The sequence below is a fragment of the Phycodurus eques genome, chromosome 18 (assembly GCF_024500275.1).
Source record: "Phycodurus eques isolate BA_2022a chromosome 18, UOR_Pequ_1.1, whole genome shotgun sequence".
Lineage (NCBI taxonomy): Eukaryota > Metazoa > Chordata > Actinopteri > Syngnathiformes > Syngnathidae > Phycodurus > Phycodurus eques.
Window position 1 is genome coordinate 2,789,256 of NC_084542.1, and position 27,057 is coordinate 2,816,312.

A 27,057-nucleotide genomic window follows, 5' to 3' on the forward strand; every position below is an offset into this window, starting at 1 on the left:
AAGAACACACTGCACGAATTGTCACAGAACACACTGCACGAAGGTTCAGTCGGTTCCAGGTGCGGCACTCGGTGTTCGGGGACTCAAAATTGCCCTTCGGTGTGAATGTGAGGGTGAATGGTTGCTCATCTCTTCAGCTTTGGAGGAAAAAAAATCAAGAGAGCACTCCAAATGTTCCTCAGAGAATCATAATGTTCCTCAAATGAGTATACTGTATCAACAAAATAGCTATTCCATTCCAGTGTTATTTGAATTCCATTTCATTCCACAAGTCAAGTGTATCCCACCTACTATGAAATTTGTTGGGGGATCTGTAATGATCTGGGGACGCTTCAGCAAGGCTGATATCAGGCATATTTATCTTTGTGATAGCCGCATCAATTAAGCCACGTTGTTGTCCTGCAATAGAAAATTTATTAATTCTTCTTTGACAATATTTTACATTTTTTCCAGTAGGATAATGCTCCATGCTACAGACACTGGTCGGTGAAGGTGTGGATGGAGGACCCCTGTCAAGACCTTGTCATGGCTGCTCCCAATCTCCAGACTGAGGTCCACTGAAAACATCTGGAATGTTCATGTATGTGATGGATGTATGAGGTATGTCTGCAATCAAGAGGAAACTGGATGGCGAGCTGCTTGAATCGTTGCGCCAGGAGTGGCGTTAAGACACCCAACAGCAATGGGAAATAACGTTGAGCATGATAAGTCACATAAAAGCTGTGATTGCAAATCAGTGCTTTACCATTAAATATTGATTTATTTTCTGTTTCTATGTTAAAACATTGGTATGATGTTGTTTGGTTGAATTTAATTTATTCTCTTTGTATGATTTAAGATTTACATAATAACTGCTGAGGTTTTGAAATGATTAAATTCAGTCGACATGGACTTAAGTAGCAGTCTAACAATACAGCACGAGACAAAGTAGTCTGTGTAATCTGTGAGAGATGATGAAGTAAAAGTGCAGCAAGAAGACTCAGATGACATTTATACTCTCAAGAGAGTTGCAAATGTCACATGAAGTGTCAAGATTCTGCTGGAAGTATTATTGTAAGTGAGCAGACTGTCGAGCAGCGCCCTGAGGTGAGTGGCTTCGTCCAAAATGGAGACTCATATTGAAAGTTGTTAGCATGTACTTTCCACCTTCAAGTCAAAATAGTTTTTCTGATACACATTTACTTATTTGATAATTGTCAAGGAAAATTTAATTGTATAGCCCTTAATCACAAAATAATCTCAAAGGGCTTCACAGGCCCACAGTTAACAAAGATTAATGAAGCAGATTGAACTGGATCAGAATTCATGCGCCACAAAGAGCATACAGAACCTAAACATATAGCATCTTAATTAAATTCATTCATGGCTTATAGAGTACATTAAACTCAATTGATAATTTTTAAATATTCAAATTTACAGTAATGCAAATACAACCCCAATTCCAATGAAGCTGGGACGTTGTGTTAAACATAACTAAAAACAGAATACAATGATTTGCAAATCACGTTCAACCTATATTTAATTTAATACACTACAAAGACAAGATATTTAATGTTCAAACTGATGAATTTAATTGTTTTTAGCAAATAATCATTAACTTAGAATTTTATGGCTGCAACACATTCCAAAAAAGCTGGTATAGGGTCATGTTTACCACTGTGTTACATCACCTTTTAACAACATTCAATAAACATTTGGGAACCTGGGACACTAATTGTTGAAGCTTTGTAGGTGGTATTCTTTCCCATTTTTGCTTGATGTCCAGCTTCAGTAGTTCAACAGTCCGAGGTCTCCATTGTCATATTTTACGCTTCATAATGCACTAACACAGCCCCATACCATCACAGATGCTGGCTTTTGAACTTTGCATCCATAACAGTCCGGATGGTTCTTTTCCTCTTTGGCCCAGAGGATACGACGTCCACAATTTCCAAAATCAATTTGAAATGTGGACTCGTCGGACCACAGAACACTGTTCCACTTTGCATCAGCCCATCTTAGATGAGCTCGGGCCCAGAGAAGCCAGTGGCGTTTCCCTAAGGGATCGAAGGTCACGGGCATTCAATGTTGGTTTTCGGCCTTGCCGCTTACATGCAGTGATTTCTCCAGATTCTCTGAACCTTTTGATGATATTATGGACCGTAGATGATGAAATCCCTAAATTCCTTGCAATTTTACGTTGAGGAACATTGTCCTTAAACGGTTCGACTATTTTCTCATGCACTTGTTCACAAAGAGGTGAACCTCTTGAGCAATTCAGAGACTCCTTTTATACCCAATCATGGCACCCACCTGTTCCCAATTAGCCTGTTCACCTGTGGGATGTTCCAAACAGGTGTTTGATGAGCATTCCAAAACTTCCTCAGTCTTTTTTGCCATCTGTCCCAGCTTTTTTGGAACGTGTTGTAGCCATAAAATTCTAAGTAAATGATTATTTGCTAAAAACAATCAAGTTTATCAGTTTGAACATTAAATATCTTGTCTTTGTAGTGTATTCAATTAAATATAGGTTGAACATGATTTGCAAATGGTTGTATTCTGTTTTTATTTATGTTTAACACAATGTCTCAACTTCATTAGAATTGGGGTTGTACTATGAAGTACTAGATACACCAGGGGTCACCAACCGTTTTGAAACTTAGAGCTACTTCAAGGGTACTGATTAATGCAAAGGGCTACAAGTTTGATACACACTTCGAAATAAATTTTAAAAAATCCTCAAAATATTTGGGGGTGAATGTTTTCCTCATAGTCATACCATAGCTTGTCCCCACGAATCCTCTGTTTGGTCACGTGCTCAAAAGTGACCTTTGAACTAATAGGTTTTTAATTAAAAAAAAATTATAATTTCCAGAGTTACACTGTTGCAGGTGTGATTTAAAAAAGAATAGCAACAGAAAATAGTTATATGCAGCTCACTGGTATGTGGCGGCATTTTATTCAAATTTTTAGAATAGCAGCTATTTAGGACAGGCCCGCGGGATACTCATGTGGTCCTTGGGGGCTACATGATGCCCGCGGGAACCACGTTGGTGACCCCTGAGCTAGACCATATACTGAAAATAGAGACTGAAAAGTGTCTGTATGTGTGTGTGTGTCAGTGTGTGTGTGTGTGTGTACATATATATAGCCTCGGATTCACCTTTTTGCAATTTCCCCAAAAATTTAGCTCATTTTTTTTCTTTGTTCTTGTTCTATTTTATTTTTGGGGGGCGGACCCAAACCTGAAAACGTTAATTGGCGCTTTATCCCCGCTAATTCAAGAATTTTGGAGTTTTAATGGCCGTCAATTTTTGTTATTCGCGTCCCTAGCCCTACTGTAGATATATTAGTAATCATAACAACGGATTAAAGAAGAAAGACCAAACCTACCGCATGGAGTGGGTTGCCTTGATCAATTGGCACCTTGAAGTCAGCCTGGAGCTCATCAAAAGCTGTTATCTGAGAATGAAAAATACATATAATGACTTTGTGTTCAGCGGCACGGTGGCCGACTGGTTAGAGCGTCAACCTCACGGTTCTGAGAACCCGGGTTCAATCCCTGGTCCTGCCTGTGTGGAGTTTGCATGTTCTCCCCGTGCCTGCGTGGGTTTTCTCCGGGCACTCCTGTTTCCTCCCACATCCCAAAAACATGCATTAATTCGAAACTCTAAATTGCCTGTAGGCATGACTGTGAGTGCGAATGGTTGTTTGTTTCTATGTGCCCTGCGATTGGCTGGCAACCAGTTCAGGGTGTGCGGGGTACTGCCCGATGACAGCTGGGATAGGCTCCAGCACGCCCGCAACCCTAGTGAGGAGAAGCGGCTCAGAAAATGGATGGATGGATGGACTTTGTGACCATTGCATTTTTTTAGAGGAATGAGCTGATCTAAATGAAAAAAAATCCAACAATTAGGTGATTAATAAAAGTCCCAATATTGGGATATATCTCCTGTATCTCCTATCCCAGATGATTTGGGATGAGAGGCAGAAGACGTCGTGGACTCATCACCTGTCTATCACATGACTACATATATACACTACATATAAACACACGTACGTGTGCATGTGTGTGTGTGTGTGTGTACAGAGCTGCCAACCGATAAAAATTCACTTCCAGAACAATTTGTCCAAATTTGTCTTAATTCCCACCTGTCAAATTACCAAGAATATTTCCGTGCGACAGTCATAATAATAATAGTTAATAAATCATGGCTTCAATATTTGTCATTTTAATGTTTTTATTACATCAACCTTATAATGGCGAACGCAGTTGCAGCCTGAATCAAAGTACCAGTATATGAGATTTCGATATTCCACCATCCAAAATAGCGGCATCTATGGATTAATTCACCTCTGCCAATTTTATTTTCAGCCCTGGTAACAAAAAACAAACAAAAAAAAGTCTTCAAGTCGAATAATCAGATCTCAACATCAAAATTAAAACGCAGCACTCTATTTTGCAAACAAACAAATAACAAATAACACACAACGGGCCTGTCCAACATTGCTGACTGACTGACTTTATGTAAGGATAATAGTTTTGGTTTTGTGCAATGTACTTTTAAGAAGTAATGTAATTATGTCTTCTTTTGGATGCTATTCATATTACACATTTATATTTCCCATATCCACAATAGCTGCTGAAATGATGTAAATTTCCCCATTCTGGGACTAATTAAGATTATCTTATATCACAAATATTTATTAATAATAACAATATATTTGGCAGCACGGTGGACGATTGGTTAGCACATCTGCCTCACAGTTCTGAGGACCCGGGTTCAAATCCGGCCTCGCCTGTGTGGAGTTTGCATGTTCTGTGAGGTTGACGCTCTAACCAGTCGGCCACCGTGCCGCTGAACACAAGATAGCCTGAATAATTGGTAAACGGCAACATTTGCTGGGATGGTTCCCAGCTGAGTGTGGAGCTGCTGGGACTGAAATGAGCCCCTATAAATTGGAGGCCATGTTCTTCATTCGCAAATGGGTGAATTGTGCCTTATTGGTTTGGAACAAAGTCTTTCATCAGGTGGAACAGATGGAGGAGTTCTAGTCTATTGTGGTCTTGTTTACGCGTGAGTGATGGATGCATTGTGAAATCCAAAGTCGATTCGACACGGCCGTCTGCAGTAATGCATTCACTCCATGGAACTGGTGTGGGGACGTGATAGTTGAGCGAAAATAGGAAGCTTCCAATTTATAAGTCCACCTACATTCCCACCCTCATCAATGGTAACAAGCTTTGGTGAGTGATCTAAAGAACAAGATCGAGCGCACAGGCGGCCAAAAGAAGCTTCTTCCGCCGTCTGGGTTTGCTTACTCTAATCTATGGCAAGAGAAGCTCTGTCATCCAGGAGGGAGTCAGAGCCACTGATTCTCCGCATTGTGAGTAGCCAGATGAGTTGGCTCTGGCACTTCGTTAAGATTCCTCTCTGACAGATCATGACGAAGTGGTCCAGTTATGTCCCACTGGGAGGTGACCCTGGGGCACACCTCAAATATGCTGGAGGGACAATGTGTCAGAGCTGGCCTGGGAACAACTAAGTGGAGCTGGAGAAGGTGGCCGGAGACAAGGAAGTCTTGGCTTCCCAATTTAGACTGCTGCTCCCACAACCCCGATGATTAGAAGAAAATGGATTGGACACCAGCTATGCTTGACTTTTATAGACTGTTGTTTGAGCTGCACTTCCTTGAGATTGGTTTACAGAACTGTCCAAACGGAGAGATGCCATTAATGCAGTCACAGGTGAATGTACTGGCATTGCTGCATGCACCATAGTTGTCGCAGATGTCACATGACCAAGCAAAGGAATCTTCACAATGACACTCATGATATATATATAAGAATTGTTACAACAAAGAAAAAAATCTAACAAACACAAATGTCCTTACTTTTAATTGGGAATTTCTGATCCGAGTTTCACGTGTTGATTTTTAGATTTCAAATTGGACCCCGGCACTCTAAGTTCTAAGTTCCTCAGTGGTAATGAGCTCATATATGAGAAAGGGGTTTCTCATTCAGTTGAGTTGCACTTTGTGTCTCTGGTGTATGGTGTGCACCACAGGGCAGCTGTAAGATTACCAGTGCATCGGTATGTGCATATGTAATAAAAAAAATAAAAATATGACTGTCGTACACAATATGTGCAGAAATAAGCGGCATGTGTGTCATATTTTATATGTGAATGTGTTACCTTCTTAGACGCAGCTAAGGTTTGCTCTGATCCTGATGATTTCCCTTGACTCCATAACTCACAGGCAGCTTTTTACATGTTATTACCCAGTAGATCCAAAGAGTGATCCTGGTTCATTGCCTCACTCTGTTACAGTGTTACATACCCCTAGGCTATTCTCCTGCCTGATGAAATTGCATATACAGTGTTATCATGTGTAAATACTGTAGATCTTTGCATATTGGGGGATAATCTTCACAAACATGCACACTTAATATCCATTGCACATTTACTGCTATGGACAGTTTAGAGCAGCTGTACTCAAATACAAATCTTAAAGGGCGACATATTATTTCAAAGACTCAAACGTCCATTTATTGGGGTCCATCAGGCCACATGCAACACATCGGTCAGATCCACTTATCTAGCCAGCTAATGGAAAATGTGCTGACTCGCAACGGCTGTTCTCATCAGTCGCCAGGCGCCGCCGTTAGCGGCTAATGGCTAATATCTAGCTGCCTTAGCCAATTTCCCATGCCGCATGGCCGGATCTTACTACTTATTTAGCCATTATCTGGCTAGATAAGTGGATCTGACTGAATTTTAGCTTGTCTTTGCTGAATATTTACTAACTCTGTATGGTTTTGTCAGTAAATAAAGCAGGCAGGAATGAAGTAAGGACTGATACGCATCACATGACCGACTGGTTAGCACGTCTGCCTCACAGTTCTGAGGGACCCGGTTTCACATCCGGCCTCGCCTGTGTGGAGTTTGCATGTTCTCCCCGTGCCTGCGTAGATTTTCTCCGGGTACTCCGGTTTCCTCCCACATCCCAAAAACATGCATGGTAGGATAGATACTTGAAGACTCTAAATTGCCCGTAAGTGTGAATGTGAGTGCGAATGGTTGTTTGTTTATATTTGCCCTGCGATTGGCTGGCAACCAGTTCAGGGTGTACCCCGCCACTCGCTAGCTGGGATAGGATCCAACATGCCCGCGACCCTAGTGAGGATAAGCGGTACAGAAAATGGATGGATTGATGGAAAATATAACATGAAGTTTCCCCTTTAAGTTTTATACTTTCTACGGTGGGTGAGGCGGATTACAGTTTTATTGACGAACTTGACTAACGATTGATTAACAAAATGCACCAAAGGTGTGAGATACATGTGACATTTTATTCTTGGTAATCACTAGTTTGAACACAAATGTTTGAAATGATTAAAGTGAAAAAAATGACTGACTTTGTCCACAAAAGGTTTGGATATTTACCGACAAAGCCATACTTTTGTTATCCTTGTTTTTTGTTTTTAAAACAGGAAACAAATTCAAAATGCAAAGATTAAAAAACAACACTGTTGATTGTTTTTCTAGCTCCATCTTTCAACATTTACCTAATCCTTAGTAGGATTTAGCAAGGAATATCGAAATCTGTGCTGCAGACTTCCCAGAGGTCAATGGCAGTACATGAGCCGGGAGTTGGCTACTACTTTAATCGCTTGCATGCTCCCTACAGGGCCTGTATCTGTGCAGAACACCTTGGCAGAGGGAGACAGCTGGAGAAGCCAGTTTCCCTGATGTTGATAAATAGTGTTGGCACAGTTAACCCTTCACTTCACTCTGAGGAAATCAAATTAAACTAATCGTTTCCTCGCAGACATCTCCAGAGTTTTCTGTATGCCGCTGTCAGACTTTCTGTGAAGCATAAGGGGAAAGGCAATATAGACATAGTGACATGCATCATTTATTTATTTAAGTGATTTTGTATTATAACCAGTTTCAGTGAAAATAATTCAAGAGACACACTCAAGAATCAATAGTATGTAAATAATATACATTGTTGAATCATCTATCTGAAAAATATTGTGTTTTCAGTATTGATTACCTTCTTCAAATATGTTGTCACAGTGAACAGGTGAAGGTGTGTCAACACTGATAAAACTAATAAAACATTTCCTCAATTAATTTTTAAAATTTAGAAATGCATAAACAACCTTGATGATTACCAAATCTATCAACCACAAATAGCCCCCCCCCCCCCACACACCACCCCACCTGCACCCCACACACACCACTTTCTGATCAGGAAAGATGGAAAGAAGCGTACACCCCCCCCCCCCCCCCCCCCATTGCCCTTTTTGCGGCTTGATCACCTGCCATCTCAAATCTCTGTGCACATGGCTGTGTGTATGTGTCTGTTTGTGCTCAAATAAGATTGGCTTCCACCTCCGGGAGCAGTTCTTTTGAGATTTTTGAAGCTCGTCATGGACTCAGCTTCCCAAACCAAATCCTGAAAGACTTGTGTAGCCTGACCTGAGTGAAACCTTAGCTTTTTGTTGCCTGGTCTGTTTTTTTTTTTTTTTTTTTTAAGTTGATCTCAAAGGGTTTTTGTTTCTGAATTTGTTAGATTGTGTGTGTATAATACATGTTTTTTCAAGATAGTTTGTTCGATTCTACCTTCATATTCGTATTTCCGACATATACCTTGTACAAAGCCACCACTGGCTACTTTCACCATAATCAATGTTCATTATAGGTGCCCTTTAAGAAATTACTCCAATTTGTGGTTTCAGTAATGTTCTTCGTGTTCACCCTCACAAGACTAAAATGTAACTTATGTCAGCTGTACTGACTCAAATGCTGATTTTTTTAGCCAGCAAGACCAACCTCTTCAAGAGGTCTCAGCCCCCTTGTTTGGTACACAAAGTGGTTCAAACGGTAGCTTTCATACAAACTCAAACAAACAAAAACTATCATAAAAATCACCTTTCAATTTGTTAACCTAACCTGTCAAATGAGAACACAGTCACCGGACTGTATCCAGTTCTCTATCACTAATGAGATTTTGCCAGTATCTTTTAAAGCAATGCACATCCAAATGATTCCAAGTCCACAAATCTCCAGAGTGTTGACCTCGTCGGCTGCGATCACACAGCACTAGCTGTGGTTACGGATGATGAAGAATGGGAAAAACAAGTTTCCTATTTGTAGTTTATGATGAATGCAGTCCTGTGATATATGGAGAGCTAGAGTGTTAGCCAATTCGGCAAGATGGAAAAAGAAGTGAAAAAAGAAGGAGGGATGAGGATCACCCACATAATCCCCCAGTGTGTGCATTGTGCAATGAAACAATCGAAACCGTGGAGTCAGGATGATGGATGAGGAGCCAGCGGGGGTTAATGAACACGTGGATCAATGCTGAGCCAAGCCAGTTATACACCAAACGCCACCTCCATTAACCTCCATTTCCTGGTGCCAAAAACTCTGTTGACTGCGTCATTGAGATTACAATCAATTGTAGCACCAATGAATTTCTTCCCACTTGATGTCTCACTCGGGCGCCTTGTCCACATGTTTCAGTTCAGTGAACATGGCGGAAACTCCCACGGTGTGTATCAGGAGAAATCCATAAAGAACTACATTTACTGTACTGTGTTTTTTGTTCTGTAATTTATAAACGTGCATCTTCGGTGCAACACTCACTGCCTATGACATTTTGCTTTATATTTGATGTGGTGCATCACATATCAAGTAATCTAATACTTTGGTTACCTCATATGAAGTGTATATACACTGCAAGTCCAAGTGCTCAATTCTGAATTCTATTTACACCGAAATGTTTAGTAGTGCTACGAGCGAAGGAGTGCCAATTCGGATTCACTCGCGAGCCTGATTGACAAAACGAATCATTATTTTCACATTAGAATGAAACTGAATCAAAGTGCATATTTTATTTACATATTTGATATGATCAGATTTTTATCCACATTTTGAAGAGGCCTGGTTCTAATAAAAGGGTGTCTGATTTCATGGATAGTATTCTTTTCAATTAACACTGCCAAGATGACGCACATCCGGATTGTGCCACTTGGGAGCATAAAATCAGAATTCTGTCTCTTCAACCTTGTACTGTAAATCCAACCCTAGCCATGGATTCATCAATCCTGTATACTGCATTAAGTGCATAATACAACATATGGGGGATTTTTCAAACCTCAAAAATATGTTCAACGCCGTGTTGAGGAAAAGCTTATTAATATTAAAAATGTATTTGTTTTATTTATTTTTTTATTTATTTTTTGATCCAATAAACAACCAACGTGTTTTTGACTTGGCTCACGAAATCAGATAGATAGATAGATAGATAGATAGATAGATAGATAGATAGATAGATAGATAGATAGATAGATAGATAGATAGATAGACGGACGGACGGACAGATAGACGGCAATAGAGTCCCTGCTAGTCATAGTGAATGTAGTAAAGGAAAAAAATGCAACTACGACATTATGAGAGAAATTAATTGAACTTCATCTTTATTTCATTAATGATATTAAGACATAAATAATCCAGATGAAGACAGTGCAGACTGAGTGCACAAACCGCAACTTTGTTTTCTGTCGCTGGACTGCGCAAATGTTCTGCCCTTTCAATTATGTTGTTCTTCATCTTTCATTGCCCTCAATCTGTTTTCCATACTAGGGCTTCCCCAGCAAAAAAAAAAACTTCCCGCATTAAAATATGAATATATAATTTATTTTACAATGGAACACTCCTGTGGTTGTCCAGTTTAGAATCTGACCAAACGGTTTCTTAAAATGTTCCCCACTTTCATCGTGTACACCAGATGTCAGTGGACTGCTCTTCCTCAACCCTTGATTAGCCGAGCATCATAAGATTAACTGCGGCAGTGTGTTTTGCTTTTTGGGGAGCTTTTTGCTTTACTTATTTCAAAAGGACCAGCCTCAACTATATATTTAAAAAATTTAATGTCAGAAAAGGAAAATATAACAAGAAGCTCTGTTCAGGAAGGCATTCAGAGTCCGACATTAACCCTTATTGAGTGGCAGTTCTATGGGCCACCATGAGGCAAGTTGTGGTGGCCCTGTCAGAACCAGTACTGGCCTTGTATATTTACAGTATAATATGTTGAGTTTTGGTGTGTTTTTTTTCTTTTCATATTTAGTGTCTTTATACTATATTAGTTAAGCCACTTTTAATAACATAGTACAATTGCATTCATGGCTACATATGACATATGTGCTAACCTCACTAAAATAAAGGCATTGCAATTGCACAAATATGAATGCTTCAAATAATAAATGAATTAAAAAAATATGAAAATATTTAATAGACTCCTGCACTCCCGCGACCCTTGTCAGGATAAGCGGCTCAGAAAATGGATGGATGAAAATATTTAGGCAGCACGGTGTGAACTGGTTAGAGTGTTTGCCTCACAGTTCAGAGGACCGGGGTTCAATCCCTGGCCCCGCCTGTGTGGATTTTGCATGTTCTCCCCGTACTTGTGTGGGTTTTCTCCGGGCACTCCTTTCCTCCCACATCCCAAAAACAGGCATGGTAGGTTAATTGAAGACTCTAAATTGCCCATAGGTATGAATGTGAGTGAGAATGGTTGTTTGTTTCTATGCGCCCTGCGATGGGCTGGCAACCAGTTCAGGGTGTTCCCCGCTTCCTGCCCGATGATAGCTGGGATAGGCTCCAGCACTCCCATGACCCTTGTGAGGATAAGCGGCTCAGAAAATGGATGGTTGGATGAAAATATTTACTGAGCACTGACATTCCAACAACCCACAAAATACTTTTTTTAATGAAGGCAACGGACCCCAAACCTTTTAAGCATTGCTGAGCATTTCATGTGAAAACATTTTTGGTTATTTACACCACAGAGATAACCAGTGTTGCCACAGTTACCTTGAAAAAGTAACTTAGTTACTTTACTGATTACTTGAGCTTAAAAATAATTTAGTTACTTTACTGATTAATTGATTTAAAAAGTAACGAAGTTAGAAAAAAGTAACTTTTTATTTACTTTCAGCAGCTGCCAAGTGGGAGGAATATCACTTATCTACAGTACAAAAAAAAACAGGCCCGGTCAGGCCAGCGTCTATAGGTAGGTGGGTAGGTACACTGCACACTGGCCATCGGGTCACCGTTAATGTCGAACGCTGGCACTCATAGTCAGATGGGTAACAGACCTGCCACCTGTTCATATTTTGTGTGTGTTACACATTTTCACCTCGAAGTACACTGATACGATTTAGTGCTCAAAAGGTTTCAATAACGTTCTGCAGAACCCAAGTCAGCACCAGAGTGTATAGACTGTTGAAAACCATAAAGTCACACAAATGTACACCAATAAATAGAAATTAATTAATTAGAAATTAGTAAGCAGACGATTTATCTAGTGCACTAGCTGGACAACTAACATAAATTGACAATTACATTTACCATGTCTCTCAAACCGTAGTAATGTGATTTTCTTGTCCATGATATCGTGCAGTCAGCACGATAAAGCAAGATCTCTTGCCAGTCATAATGTTAACTTTGCACTTAAGAGATAAAAAGGATGTCTGTTGAAGATAATGTGAGAAAGGATTCTTTGTATTTCCATCTTTTTATGTTGAGAAAAACATCTGAACAAATCAGAGGTTAACCAATGTCCCAGAATGGATTGCGTTCAACCGTAGAACTTCCCTCATTGCTGTCTTTCTTACCTAATTTTTTCCTTCCCAAAAAGTTTGACCTTCAATTCTGCTCCACTCATCCATCAATGAATCCAGATATGCCACAGTAAGAAATCTTTGTCGTCTAAATGGCCTTTCTTCCTTTGCTTATCCATCATTCCAAAAGGTTATTTTAAAGGTTCTGCTAGTTTATTTCCTTTATCTATTCTCGTGTGTTGTTCTCAGTGCCGGTCTTCTGTAGCTTGACTCGGCTATTGCAGCCATTTCTGTATTACATATGTTAAAGGCATTCAAGATCAGAGAAACAGTACTTTATTTAAAAAGATCCCATGACAATGACAAACCACCTTTAATTGTAACTTTTCTCCTTTAAGTTTTTTAAACTTCTCCTGCTGCTCCTTTAGGTCTTTAAACTAGTTCCACTTAACTAGTAGATCTTTATTTGCCTATGTGCTTCTTACATGTCCTGATTAGTGTCCCATTTGTGTGAAGTTTCTCACATGGTTCTGTCTTTGGCACAGACCTGTTTTCTTATGTGTTCACCTTGGGTCATTTGGTCAAGGGACATGATATATTTTGTATGCCAATAATACATAGGTCAGCTTCTTGGCCAAATCTTATAAGAACTGTTAAACTTCCATAATTGATGAGCTCCTGTCACTGCAATCACCCACTGAAACGGTCATCAACACCTACTACTGCAATTTACAATTGGCTTCCTGCAAAATTCTGAACAATCTGTATGGTAATACCCTTATCCTTTGATATTTGTTTTCTTCTTGTTTTAAGACACCTGTAATGCAAACTATGCCCTGCGGTTGGCTGGTAACCAGTCGAGAATGTACTCCGCCTCTCACCCAAATCCACCGAGGATGGGCTCCAGCTCACCCGTGACCCTAATGAGGACAGGTGGTATGGGAAATGGATGGATGATAACCCAAACTAATGGCGAAAACAACATAAATAGAATTCTGCCAGTCTTGGCAAAAAAATATCGACCCTTCTTCCCAGTGGCATTTTAATATGAAAAAGGTGGAAGGACACCAAATACCAGGAACACTTAAGTACTCTCTTTTCATGTCTGTCTAATGCCTACATTAGGGTGACCAGCCATTCACTTTTTGGAACACCCAAAAGGTGTCCTGTCAAAATTTGAAAATCACTTGTGACTTCAACAGTGCTGTCGGGATTGTTGCACCACTGCTTTTGTGGTTGTCTTTTAAACCTTTTGACTGAAAAAAGCAGCTACAGTATTTACAACTTGTGAAGCCCTTTCCATTTCTTCCTAACTATAAAAATTTAATAAAATTAATATTTTAGTGTACACCTATCTGTTATAGTGTTGTTGTTGTTTTTTGTTGTTGTTTTTTGTTCATGATAAAAATAAATCTCTTCCTCAGCATTTCATCCAAGATGGACACTCCTGCCTTGTGCCTCTTAAAACCTCAAATACACATGTGGCTCTACTTCTTGAATAGCAAAACAGGGTTTGCATCATCATGGGAACACCACAAACACAGCAGCAGTCGGTTGAGTGTTATGGTTTTTAAGTGTGAATGATTAGTCTTACAGCACCTTGGTTAAATTGACCAATACCCTGTTCTCGTCAAAATCTCTAGGTGTTCAAAAAGGTGTGAGTGTGTCTTCCTGTTGGAGGTGCTGGGCAGCAGCTTTGCATTTGATGACTTTGGTGAGATGCAAACATCCATCCATCCATTTTCTGAGCCGCTTCTCCTCACTAGGGTTGCGGGCGTGCTGGAGCCTATCCCAGTTCAGGTACACCCTGAACTGGTTGCCAGCCAATCGCAGGGCACATACAAACAAACAACCATTCGCACTCACATTCACACCTACGGGCAATTTAGAGTCTCCAATTAATGCATGTTTTTGGGATGTGGGAGGAAACCGGAGTGCCCGGAGAAAAACCACGCAGGCACGGGGAGAACATGCAAACTCCACACAGGCGGGGCCGGGGATTGAACCCTGGTCCTCAGAACTGTGAGGCTGATGCTCCAACCAGTCGTCCACCTTGCCGCCCAGATGCAAACAATAGATGTTTATAAAAGGAGCACTTCTTTTACTCTTAGGCAATGGCCTTCCATAGTTTTATCACAAAAGTAAGACGTGAATGTATGTCGGCTATAAAACCCACTCAACCACCTCACTATTTTACACTACAGCAGACTCTGATTTTACATATTGTGGTAGAATAGAAAAGGTGTTTTCTATTCATGCGAACTCTTGAAACACACTTTTCAGACTACTGTTACAATCTTGAAAGTCTTAAATCAAAATGTTTTCCACCTGTTTTATCTCAGGATGTGGTACAGTCAAATGTGTTAGTGCTCCCTGAATGCCATATTTGATCTAGTCTGCTATGTTCCAATGTCTCACTGATCTTCATCCTCCCTACTGAAGATTGTTCTTTCTGAGCAAGACAAATCTGCTGATGCAATCAAGAAAACTGGGAATTAGGGCATATCCCACTTGGAATCTACAAGGACAGAGCTTAAAACATTCCCAGCAAATTAAAGGGACCATAAAAAATAATAACAATTACAGATGGCTTGTTGTACACAAACCTATCCTTCATTTATATTCACCAACCAGTACAGGGGTGTACCCTGCCTCTCACCCAAAGTCAGTTAGGATAGGCAACCCGAGTGAGGCTATGCAGTATCAAAAATGGATGGATGGTTGGATGGATGGATGCATGGATGGATGGACGGATGGATGGGGAGGGGGGTTGGCAGCACGGCTGTAAAATCAACATGAATTATTATTCAGCAATTGTGTTATTTTCTCAGCTAAGGGAAAATGTGGACTATGATCTGCAAACAAGTCATGAATAATATCACTGCAAATTTACTCTAATCTGATAGATCATACACAGTGTTACTGGGAAGAGTGTGTGTGTGTGTGTGTGTGTGTTTGTGTGTGGTTTTCTAAGAATGGGAAAAAGAATAACCTTATACAGATTGGTAAGTAAGCCCAAACATATGTAGGATCAATGATAACAATCAAATGAGTACACAAATGATACCGTATCCATCAAGAACTCTGTTAAGTTAACATTTACACAGTTAACATAACACTTCCTGTATTACGCTCTTGTTCTGAAAGACAAAGCAAACAAATTCCGGTAGCAGAAGTAGCGGAAGTAGCTGATTTAGCGAACAATACACGGTAACTTTCACTTATTAATATCACATAAAATACTGTAATAATGCATTCTGGTGCAACAAGTAATGGCTAATGCCAACAAGACATTTAAAGTATACTTGTGTCACTGCTCACTTTGTCATTGACGCACACAGCCAAACGATACTTATAATGTTATAAGATATGCTTCTGACACACCCATTGCTACTGGAGCCACCGTGACGTCACTGCCCATACACAAGCCATGTGAACTGGACTGCTCGAATAATAAATATACAAATGAAGACTCATGTAATAAATGCTCAAGGCACCCAAATTATAAAGATGAAAGAAAAGATTATCCCTGACAATGAATGACTTTGCGGTATCATTAGCATGTGATAACCCAACCAACATGCAAATCTTTTCCACTTACCACATTGCAAGCACCTCACATCCACAATGAATGGACTGGCTGACTACGGACTGTGCTCTGTGACGTGAAGAGTGGCTTATGGCCATACTATTACTCTGAGAACCTCCGATCTCATCTGAGCTTCGATAGGTCCACAATATGCGACCCAGAAGCCACCTATTGGAGTACCACTGATCCATGGAGAATCAGATTGAAATTGGTCTGTGACCTGCTTTAAGTTTGAAATCCATGAAGTGTGTTGATTGTATGCAATAGCCAAGGAAAGGCCAAAGGCAGGAAAGTGAGGCAATCAGTTGCAGGCGTCATTGTGTGACCAAGTTACGCTATATTCTTGTTTGGTACCCACCCACTCAACTCAACTTTGGAAAATGGCTGACAACGCACCGACGTCTTATGGAAAGCTAAAACTTGTACTTTGCATCACCCGCCAACCTCAGAGGAGTTGAGGAATAAATGACTTCAATTTATTTTTGGACAAATTTTATTTCAGAACCAGAATTGTGGTGTGTCGGCACATTTTGTGGAGGATAACTTCGAATATTCCGCAGAGTACAGCCAAACTTGGAGTTGGGCCAGCAACATGCGCATTCCAGCCATCTCAAATGCCAGGCTTTAAATAACAAAATCAATGGATTTATGGCACTTGACCAATAGCACTTTTCCGTGGTTGAGGAGGAAGGATTTCACACGGTATGAGAGAATTTGGAACCCCAGTACAATGTCCCCAGCTGCCACTACTTTGCAGATGTTTCCCTCCCAGCTACAGTAGGTGTGATGTTGCGGCTGCACACATTCATCATCTGATTGATTGTGCTTTACCATGGAAATAGGGACCCAATAAGTTGTGGCCTATTGCTGAGAGAGAATGTCATTTTCCCTTTGTGCCCAGCGTAACACTGGCTAGACAGTCTCTATATCATGTCTGCACCAGACGACTTTCCCATCTCACAGACGGTGCCAGAGGATCGTTTGGCACACTTTCAGCTTTAATGACACATGGAGGACATTAGAGATTCCTGGTACACGGGAAGAGAATTACTTAACCGGAGATGGCCTAGTGAAGCGTTGAGCAGTGGAGCTCAAGGGAGGTTGCAGTTCACCTTGTATGTTAATTACAACGGCTTCATAATTGAGCTCTGTGAGCTCCCCTGTGGTCGACTGGTCTTGTTTCTTGTACAATGAACAGACAGATTATTTCAATGACTGCATCTTGTATTGTATTTTTTTAACAATCTGCTATGTGCTGCTTTACCCAATACTGCCGGAACAGTTCAAATTCCCCCATGGGGATCAATAATTCAATACATCACAATTCCTTATCGCCCCTAGCATTACTACTGTTAATGAAACTATTGTGATCCACATTGTCTATCTTGCTGTCTGTCTTAATCCAACCAGTCAAGGCAGATGGCCACGACACACTGTTGTGTTTAAGTTTTCTGCCTATTAAAGGGGAGTTCCTTACTTCCATGATAAACTGCTCTCACATTTTTTTATTATAATATTTCATTATCATTATTTAACTTTTGTCCTTTTAAAGGTGACTCATCAGGGGTGGGGCGGCGCTCTAGCATCCTCAATTGACCAGCCACTACTGACTGATCCAATTGGATTTACTTACCAATCTGTATTTCGTCATTTTCTCTCTTAGAACACCACACACGAACGCATGCACACACGCAAAGCTCACCCCGGACCCTGTCAAACATCATTGATCAATACAATTGCTCTCCCAAATAGTAAGACTTGAAAATGCATGGTCAATTTTTCACAGACGTTGGGCCAAAAACACCTGAAGAGATTTGTTCCCTAAATATGTACATTATGCAAAATTTAATTGTATCTTTAACATTGCACATTACATCTCCTTTATATAAATTGATCATTATCCAGCCATCCATCCATTTTCTACACCGTTTATCCTCACTGGAGTTGCTGGTATGAAGGAGCCTATCCCAGCTATCTGTGGGCGAGAGGGGTTGTACACCCTGAACCGGTTGCCAGCCAATCGCAAGGCACATATAAACAACCATTAGCACTCACGTTAATACCAACAGCTAATTTAGAGTCTTCAATTAACCTACCATGCATGTTTTTGGGATGTGGGAGGAAACCAGAGTACCTGGAGAAAACCCATGCAGGCACGGGGAGAATATGCAAAGTCCACACAGGTGCGGCAAGGATTTGAACCCCCTACCCTCAGAACTGTGAGGCAGATGTGCTAACCAATCACCCACCGTGCCGCCTTCATTATATATACAAAAATATAAAACCATTTATTTTATTTTTTTTCAAATGGTGTCAGAACCACTTAAAAAAATTACTTTTATTAATTCCCTGAAAGCATTCCTGCAAAGCTACTCTGGAGATTTAACATGAACAGATTTTCTAAAGACTTTCTCCTGTCTCCCAATTTTGTGTTTGCAATTACACAACAATGACTTTGCCTGTTTACCCCATATGATTAATTTCCTCTCACAGTAATGAAAATTATTTTTAATTATTATTATTTTTTAATGAATTTAATTTGTTAGACCATGTACCCTCTCTCATTGACTTACATGATTTAAAAAGTGAATGTAAAAATCACTGTAAGAACCCAACAATTCTAGGGTTTAACAATATTATTCACATTCTTATTTTTGAGTAATTTAATTATGCATGCTCTTGCCTTTCGTAAAAATGCGTTTGAAAGTAGGCCAAAAGGTCCAACGTGTGTGTGAAAATAACAGTCACGGCAGACTCATCTTATTTTCAGTGACCTAAAAGTTCCCGATTCATTTTACTTCCAATGCAGTTTTATCTGTGGGCTATTTTCATTACTTAATGTCTGTGTTGGTATTATTTATGGCTTGGTTTGAATGTTTTTCAATGCACACACATTTTAAGAAATTTACTGCAGGCATTAAAGCTTAAGGTTCCTAAGACTCCTAGGTCGCAGTTCGATGATCGACTTTGTGGTCGTGTCATCAGACTTAAGTTAGCTCCGATGGTGGGGGAAGATGCCGGTCCGACGTGGCAGGCCCAAACGTATTGTGAGGATCTGCTGGGAACGTCTGGCGGAATCCCCTGTCAGGAGGAGTTTCAACTCCCACGTCCCTAGAGCCAGCTTCTGTAGCCGGGGATCGGATCGCCTTCGGCCACCGCCCAGCTCACACTGCACCCGACCCCTATGGAGTTTACTTGAGTATCATATCTTCCATGCTTTTAATTAAATTGTATACATTAATTCTATTCCCATGGGCTCACCACCTATGGGAGGGACCACACCGGAGGGTGTGTTCCAACTACAGGGGGATCACACTGCTCAGCCTTCCTGGTAAGGTCTATTCAGGGGTGCTGGAGAGGAGGGTCCGTCGGGAAGTCGAATCTCAGATTCAGGAGGAGCAGTGTGGTTTTCGTCCTGGCTGTGGAACAGTGGACCAGCTCTACACCCTCGGCAGGGTCATCGAGGGTGCATGGGAGTTCTCCCAACCAGTCTACATGTGTTTTGTGGACTTGGAAAAGGCATTCGACCGTGTCCCTCGGGGGGTCCTGTGGGGGGTGCTTCGGGAGTATGGGGTACCGAACCCCCTGATCCGTATCACTGCAGCACGGGCTCTTCGGTCCCTGTACGACTGGAGTCAGAGTTTGGTCCGCATATCTGGCAGTAAATCGGACTCGTTTCCGGTGAGGGTTGGACTCCACCAAGGCTGCCCTTTGTCACCGATTCTGTCTGCCAAACAGGCTTGACAGAAGCCAACATTCCCAGTTTTTGGCAGGTGTCTAGTTTAAATGTGCACAGCGTGACTGCAGCATGCTTCCACAGCCCGCCATCATATTCCCAACACACAGCCGCTACCTAATTATGTTTCCTCTCAGTGCAGAGCCTAATCTTATTATGCTGCTATATGTCAGTGTGAGTGGGAATCTGTGGAGAAGGCATCACCACTCTTTCTGCTGTCTTAAGCAGAACACAAAATCAAGCCCCTCACAATGTGGATGGATCATTGTTGTACCTTCCAGATAATATTGTCATGGTCTGTGATTTGGTTTGGATTGTTTGGTTTTGCTTCATCTGTTCCTGTGTTCCATTTTTTTCTTGTCTTGTGTGCTCATTTAGTTATTGTGTCCACCTGTTCTCGTCAACCCTTCTACCTTGTGTCGACCAATCAGCTCCCTCCAGCCGGTCATGTCTTGTCCAGGTGTTCTTCCTTGTCTCGTCCGTCTGTTTGTATTTAGTCCCCTGGTTTCTTTTGGTTCTTGTCACTTCATTGTCATTTTAGTATGTCAGTGTCACATGTCGAAGTTGTTATATCACTAGTCATGTCTTGTTTTCTTTTGTTACTTTGCATTTGGATTGTTGTATTTAGAGTTTTCCAAGATCCTCGTTTTCTTTTGTTTTTTGGAAATGAAGACATTTCTGGAGACTCCTGCTTTGCTTCCCTGCACTTGGGTCCTCCATGTTTTGCCTTGCCCTCAAAGAACCCTCATTGTGACAAATATGTGCAGTTGTAAACAAAATAATACTCTGGTGGGAATGGTCTGCTTTCTGTCCCTTATTTATGAAACAGCAGCGATATGGGATCGTAACTTTAGAGGTGATGTGCCCCCAATTAGAATGTAATGCACGTAACTTTTTTTTAACAATTAAAAAACAACCAACAATGAAAATGACTGACATACTTTTGATAAAATACATTAAAAATCAATAGTGTAATATTGTGCATGCCAGGGGTGGGGAATATGGCCTTAGTCTGTTTTTGTTTTTTTTCCACAAAAAAATGTTCATGATCTTAATGGGGTTTTCCCATTTACTTGTAGAATAAGCAAATAACATTTAATACTTTTTTTTTTTTTTTTTTACAGAAAATGTGACAAATTGTTACTCTTGAAAATAAGTTAAATTGTTCCCATTTGGGGAAAAAAAATATTTTGTCAAAACATACTGTATGGAAAGACTATCCTTAATAAATGAACATTCTAAATGTTCAACAATTTAACATAATCAAATGAGTTATCAAATTGCACGGCTTGGCTAATCCATATTAGTCTGTTTTTGAAGAGAAACACCACAACCCCTCCAGCTCTCTCACAGTCTATTCTCATTTAGAGTTGTACAAGTGAGGGAAAGCAACCTCAGCAAATAATTTGCGGCTTGGAAACACACAGCTCACATCAAAAGTTTCCAGCATGTCGATAAATCAAAAATTTTTTTGGGCACCGGCATGTCTTTGGCATTATTTAGTGCGATTGATTCTGTAATTGCCTTCTAATGGGCACCTTTATTGTCATATGGAACACAATATGAAAATGATTCCATCCATGTCTGTTTCTTAGTAGGAAGTAAAGTTGCGAGTGGTCACTCCATATAACAATATTAACATCATCATCATCATAGTTATATCGCTGATTTGACAATATTTACTGTGTTTTTGTAAGTTAGCTCCATTCTGCAACCATGCTGTGAGTGCAAGTAGTGCATATCAGCAGGGATTTGATTTGAACTACAGAAAAAATATGTTAAAAAAAACAAATAACTTGTGAAATAGTCCTTGTGCATGCAAATATTGTATATTCAACCTTTCCCCCCACTGACCTCAGTTAATTTATGTACACATTACAATGTCACTTTGGAAATTAATCTCATTATTCAGATGTACTTATGTAGTTCCTTAGAACACAAGTGTAACTGTGTGAGAATCGCAGAGTTAATTAAAATCACATTTTAGGCTGTGTTATATTTATCTGGACCAAAGCACATGGTGTGTTTAGAATCACACGTTTAGTCCTGGATCTCTTGGTGTTCACACTGGCATTTTCATCATTGGTCCAAGGCTGCCAGTATAAACATATGCTTAAAGTTACAATCAGACTGGACAGCATATTGTTATTCAAGACAGAGTAATAATGTTGTTTGCTGGGTTGCATTTGTTTATTGTGGGATTTTTACAAGCAGAAATGTCGCAAAGACATTCTAGAATGTATTTTAAAAAGCACTGCAAGTTCCTCTGTTGCCCACACACACAAACACATGCAAACTTTCTGTCTTCAATTCCACTCAAATTGTTTTGATATTTGAGCTGCATTAATTTAAGTCCATGTTAGAATTGTACAAACTCTATGCTAACCCCTAACTTTATTTGGGGTTAATCAGAGACATGTTAAATAGTCACAGGGTGTGTGCTGACCCCCATTTATCATCAGTTTGAATGTGATTGCTTAATTCTAAGCAAATTTATACGAGGGTGTGTGCACTTGTGCAACCACGTTATCTCAATTGTTTATTTTTACTTCCCCTCTCTATTTTTTGTTCTTCAATTGAGTTGTACAGGTTAGAGATTAACTAATGATTTATCTTGCCTTTGTCTCATTTTTTAATATACCAAAAACCTGCCATTTGAACAGGGGTGTGTAGACTTTTTATATCCTCCGCAGCTTCCCTTCACCTTCTTTGTTAACAGTTGTTTTATTGACAGTGTTGATTTTATTAACAGAAATAAATACACAAGTTAAAAATATAGTTTTTCTTGATTGTATGAATAACATAATGTCAGACAATATACTGTATAATACTATTACCAGATATGTAATAATAATAAGTTCTGAGGAACCGGGATTGAACCCGGGTCCTCAGAACTGTGAGGCTGACGCTCTAACCAGTCGACTACCGTGTTGCCTCGCAGGGCACATATTAACAAACAGAAAAACCATTTGCACATACAATCACACCTATGGGCAATTTAGAGTCTTCAATCAACCTAGCATGCTTGTTTTTGGGATGTGGGAGGAAACCGGAGCGCCCGGAGAAAACCCACCCAGGCACGGGGAGAACATGCAAATTCCACACTGACGGGGGCCTCAGAATTGTGAGGCAGATGTACTAACCAGTCGTGCACTGCGCCGCCATGTTATCATTCAGACATTGATAATAGAAAAAAAAAAAATATTCAAATGTTTTTCAAAGTCTTTAGTATTTGTAACATGTTTTCGGAAGCTGCTAATTACAATTTTGCATTTATAGGATTTTTCTCCTATTGCTTGATATGCAAATGCATCTTAGTGTCTTCAGAGTTCCTTTTTTTTTGCTTTTTTTTTTTTTTTACAATTTTTTTTATTTTTTTTATTTTTACAAATGGTCCGTCTTTGTCACTCAACTGTCTTTACCGCCCATGCTACTGGAAAGAGCCTCATCATATTGTTGCAATACACTCGAGGGATCTGTGAGCTGAAGTGCCAGGATGAGGCAGTCATTTTGCATTCACACAATAGCAGACAGCAAAATAAATTGTTATTTGTGAGATATGTATGAATTTGAGAAGGTGTCAGAACTATTGCATGTCTGTACCATTATTACAACTGTTTAAAGACACACGGTTAGTTGGTTTAATGAGTAATAGGGATCATTCTGCACTTGTATCCGCAGAGTTCGAAAGGCAACACATGTAAATTGTGCAACTCACGCGATTTTTATGAAGCTGTCTGCCTTTACAGTTAGCCAATAAGTGTGCCTTTATTATGAATGCCTACAATTTTAAATCTTCCATCCTTATTATTATTTTTATTTTATTTTTCTAACAAGTGCGTTTACCGTTATTGATCCAATGATATTAAAATGACCCATATACATGTATTAATACAGTGTAGGCTGTATTTTTACTGGCTGCGGCCATTCAGTTCTGCTTATTGTTTACAATTCATGGAACAGTATAGAATATCTGATCGGTGTGTATTTACAAAATGTCGATCATGATGGAGGTGTGGACCACCTGCCATTCATTATATTATTCAAGATGTCGTGATGCAGTCAATCATTTCTACACTGCATGGTGTATCTGTGCGTGCGTGCGTGCGTGCGCGTGCGTGCGGCCGCAGGACTCCCGAATAGATCGCGGAAGATTGCTGATCTATTGATTTAAGATGCGGCGCCGTGTTGCAACCTGCATGAAGCCGAAGCCCGATTGCATGAAACACAATTAGGGGTCAAATTATGACAATAGGAATAAACATGCGACAATGACAGCTGATACAGGTGTGCACCAGTCACTGTATTAAAAACAAATTACTCCGTACATTGTATATGTCCCACGGATATTAAGTGCATCTTACATGAATGGAAGTGTGTTGATAGGCTGCAGTGGAAGAGAACATTAAATCTAAAAATGAACCACATCTAAAGTACTTACATGCCATATTGCGAAGAAGATGAGAGACACGCAGAGGACCAGAGACAGCATATAGCAGAAGGCAGCAAAAGTGAACATAATTGGGAAGGAAAACGACGGGTAATTCCCCAGAAAAAAAGGACGATCCCATTAAAAAAAAAAAAAAAAAAAAAAAAAAAAGGGCTGTGGTGAACAATAAAGTTGTCACGCTGCCACGAGAAGGCGAGGTGGTACCGGTACCACGACTTCGCCCATGTCAAGGAATAAAATGCAGAAAAATAAATAACATGGAGGGAGGGGGGAATAATAATAATAACAATGAAAGAAAAAGCTCACAGCGGCGCGTCCACTGCGTCTCCCCACGCAGTGATGTTGCGACTCAGAATTCCAAACTGGTTCGAGATCAGCCCACAGCGGTGTTCACCGTCTTGGCTGCAAGGCTCGTGTCTCCAGAGGAAGGTTGTTGGGAGATATACAAAAAAAAAAAGCGTTTGAGAGCACATCATACGCAAGATCGCGAACAGGTGGATTGACAAGAGCACCCAGGGCGTGTGCACGCGCAAAAATACTTCATTTCACTCTATATTATTATTAGTATTATTGTGTGTGTGTGTGTGTGTTACCTTTTGGAAACGCTTTTTTTTTATCTTGAACGTTTGCTTGTGATTGATTTTCCAATTAATATTCGACAAAACGATGAGCATATCAATTTGCCAACATCGACGATTATCAAGGGAAAGAAGAACATGACACATTTAGGATGACGGGACGGAATGAGTTGCCTAATGATTTTGTAAATTTGATCGCGATGATGAAAAAGACTAACTAAAATAAGAGTGTCTCTGCTGGTGTCCAACATACTGTAACCAAGCTATACAAAATATATTTCTGGCGACTGGCACCCTCTACTGGCTATTATTGTATATAACATGTATTTTCCATCTACACTAAAACAAATAACAAAAAATAATAATGTACCTTAATTTTCGGTTGCACTTGATGAAAATGTGGTAAACTGACGTTATTCTCCCCTCTTTTCATTGAAAGTAATCAGAATCAGAATCAGAATCATCTTTATTTGCCAAGTATGTCCAAAACACACAAGGAATTTGTCTCCGGTAGTTGGAGCCGCTCTAGTACAACAGACAGTCAATTTACAGAACACTTTGGGGACATCAAGACATTAACAAAAAACAATTGTGCAAAAAGATGCAGAGTCCTCCAGCACTTAGATCAGTTCGAATGAATACTATTGCAATAGTCCGGTGCAATGACCATTGTGCAAAGGGCGCTGAGACTTCAAGGAGTGTATGCGGTTTAAAGTGACGAGTAGTGCGATCATCTGGGACAATGTTGGTTGTTCAAATGTTACAGATACTCCTCAATCAGTGTGCAAATGGAGCAGATGCTACTCTGGCATGAGTGGCCAGTATATGCAAATAGTGCAGCATGGCGAGACAACTACAGTGAGTGCACGAGTAATACATAATTGGCCCCACAGAAATGTGACAACGAACTCAAGTCAAAAAATTTCCAGCTTGTTGTAATGGAATTATAGGTTAGGTGTTTAAGAAGTTGATCGCAAGAGGGAAGAAGCTGTTGGAATGTCTACTAGTTCTAGTTTGCGTTGATCGGTAGCGCCTACCTGAGGGAAGGAGCTGGAAGAGCTGGTGACCGGGGTGCAGACGGTCCGAGAGGATTTTGCACGCCCTTGTCTTAGTTCTGGCAGCGTGCAAGTCCTTAATGGTGGGTAGGGGGGTACCGACAATCCTGTCAGCAGTTTTGATTGTCCGTTGCAGTCGGAGTTTGTCCTTTTTTGTAGCAGCACCAAACCAGACTGTGATGGAAGAACACAGGACTGATTCGATGACCACTGTGTAGAACTGTCTCAGCAGCTCCGGTGGCAGGCCGTGCTTTCTCAGAAGCCGCAGGAAGTACATCATCTGCTGGGCCTTTTTGAGGACGGAGTCGATGTTGGTCGCCCACTTCAGGTTTTGAGAGATTGTAATTCCCAGGAACTTGAAGGTCTCGACGGTTGACACAAGGCAGCTGGAAAACGTGAGGGGCAGCTGTGGCGAAGGATGCCTCCTGAAGTCCACGATCATCTCTACAGTCTTGAGCGTGTTCAGCTCCAGGTTGTGTCGGCCACACCACAGCTCCAGCCGCTCCGCTTCCTGTCGATATGCAGACTCGTCACCGTCCTTGATGAGGCCGATGACAGTGGTGTCATCTGCAAACTTCAGGAGTTTGACAGTCGGGTTCGCTGAGGTGCAGTCGTTCGTGTAGAGAGAGAAGAGCAGCGGAGAGAGGACCCAACCTTGGGGCGCCCCAGTGCTGATGCTGCGTGTGGATGAGGTGGCCTCCCCCAGCCTGACCTGCTGTGTCCAAATAATATTGAGCGTGTTAACACATTTTAATCGTGCAACCAATGTGCATGTTCAAATTAAATATAGTCAAAGGATTTTATTTTTCCAGCATCCATAGGGTCCTCGATGATCCATGGTGACCTGAAGTACAATGTTTGTAAATTGTAAGACACAATTTTAAATTCGTTGCATGACTTGTAACTCAGTTAATTCGCAAATCAGATACAGTTTCCTATTTGAAATGGCTTAAAACAGAGGTGGGCAGTAACGCACTACATTTACTTGATTACATTTACTCAAATGGAATTTTGGACGAATTGTACTGGTCAG

At 40.6% G+C, this 27,057-nt stretch overlaps 1 protein-coding gene across 2 annotated transcripts in view; it reads right to left on the bottom strand.

The window, feature by feature from the left end:
- The window catches only part of cnih3 (cornichon family AMPA receptor auxiliary protein 3), a 97,915-nt gene extending 73,421 nt beyond the window's left edge, over positions 1-24,494 (bottom strand). The window contains exons 1-2 of one of the 2 annotated variants that reach the window (XM_061704537.1): positions 24,383-24,494; positions 3,373-3,441 (exon numbers count right to left, since the gene is read on the bottom strand). In XM_061704537.1, the coding sequence (XP_061560521.1) occupies positions 3,373-3,441; positions 24,383-24,460 (147 nt within the window). In that variant the 5' untranslated portion in view covers positions 24,461-24,494. The remainder of the gene's footprint in view (positions 1-3,372; positions 3,442-24,382) is intronic. The other variant, XM_061704536.1, reaches the window with a different exon arrangement.
- Between the last annotated feature and the right edge of the window lie 2,563 nt (positions 24,495-27,057).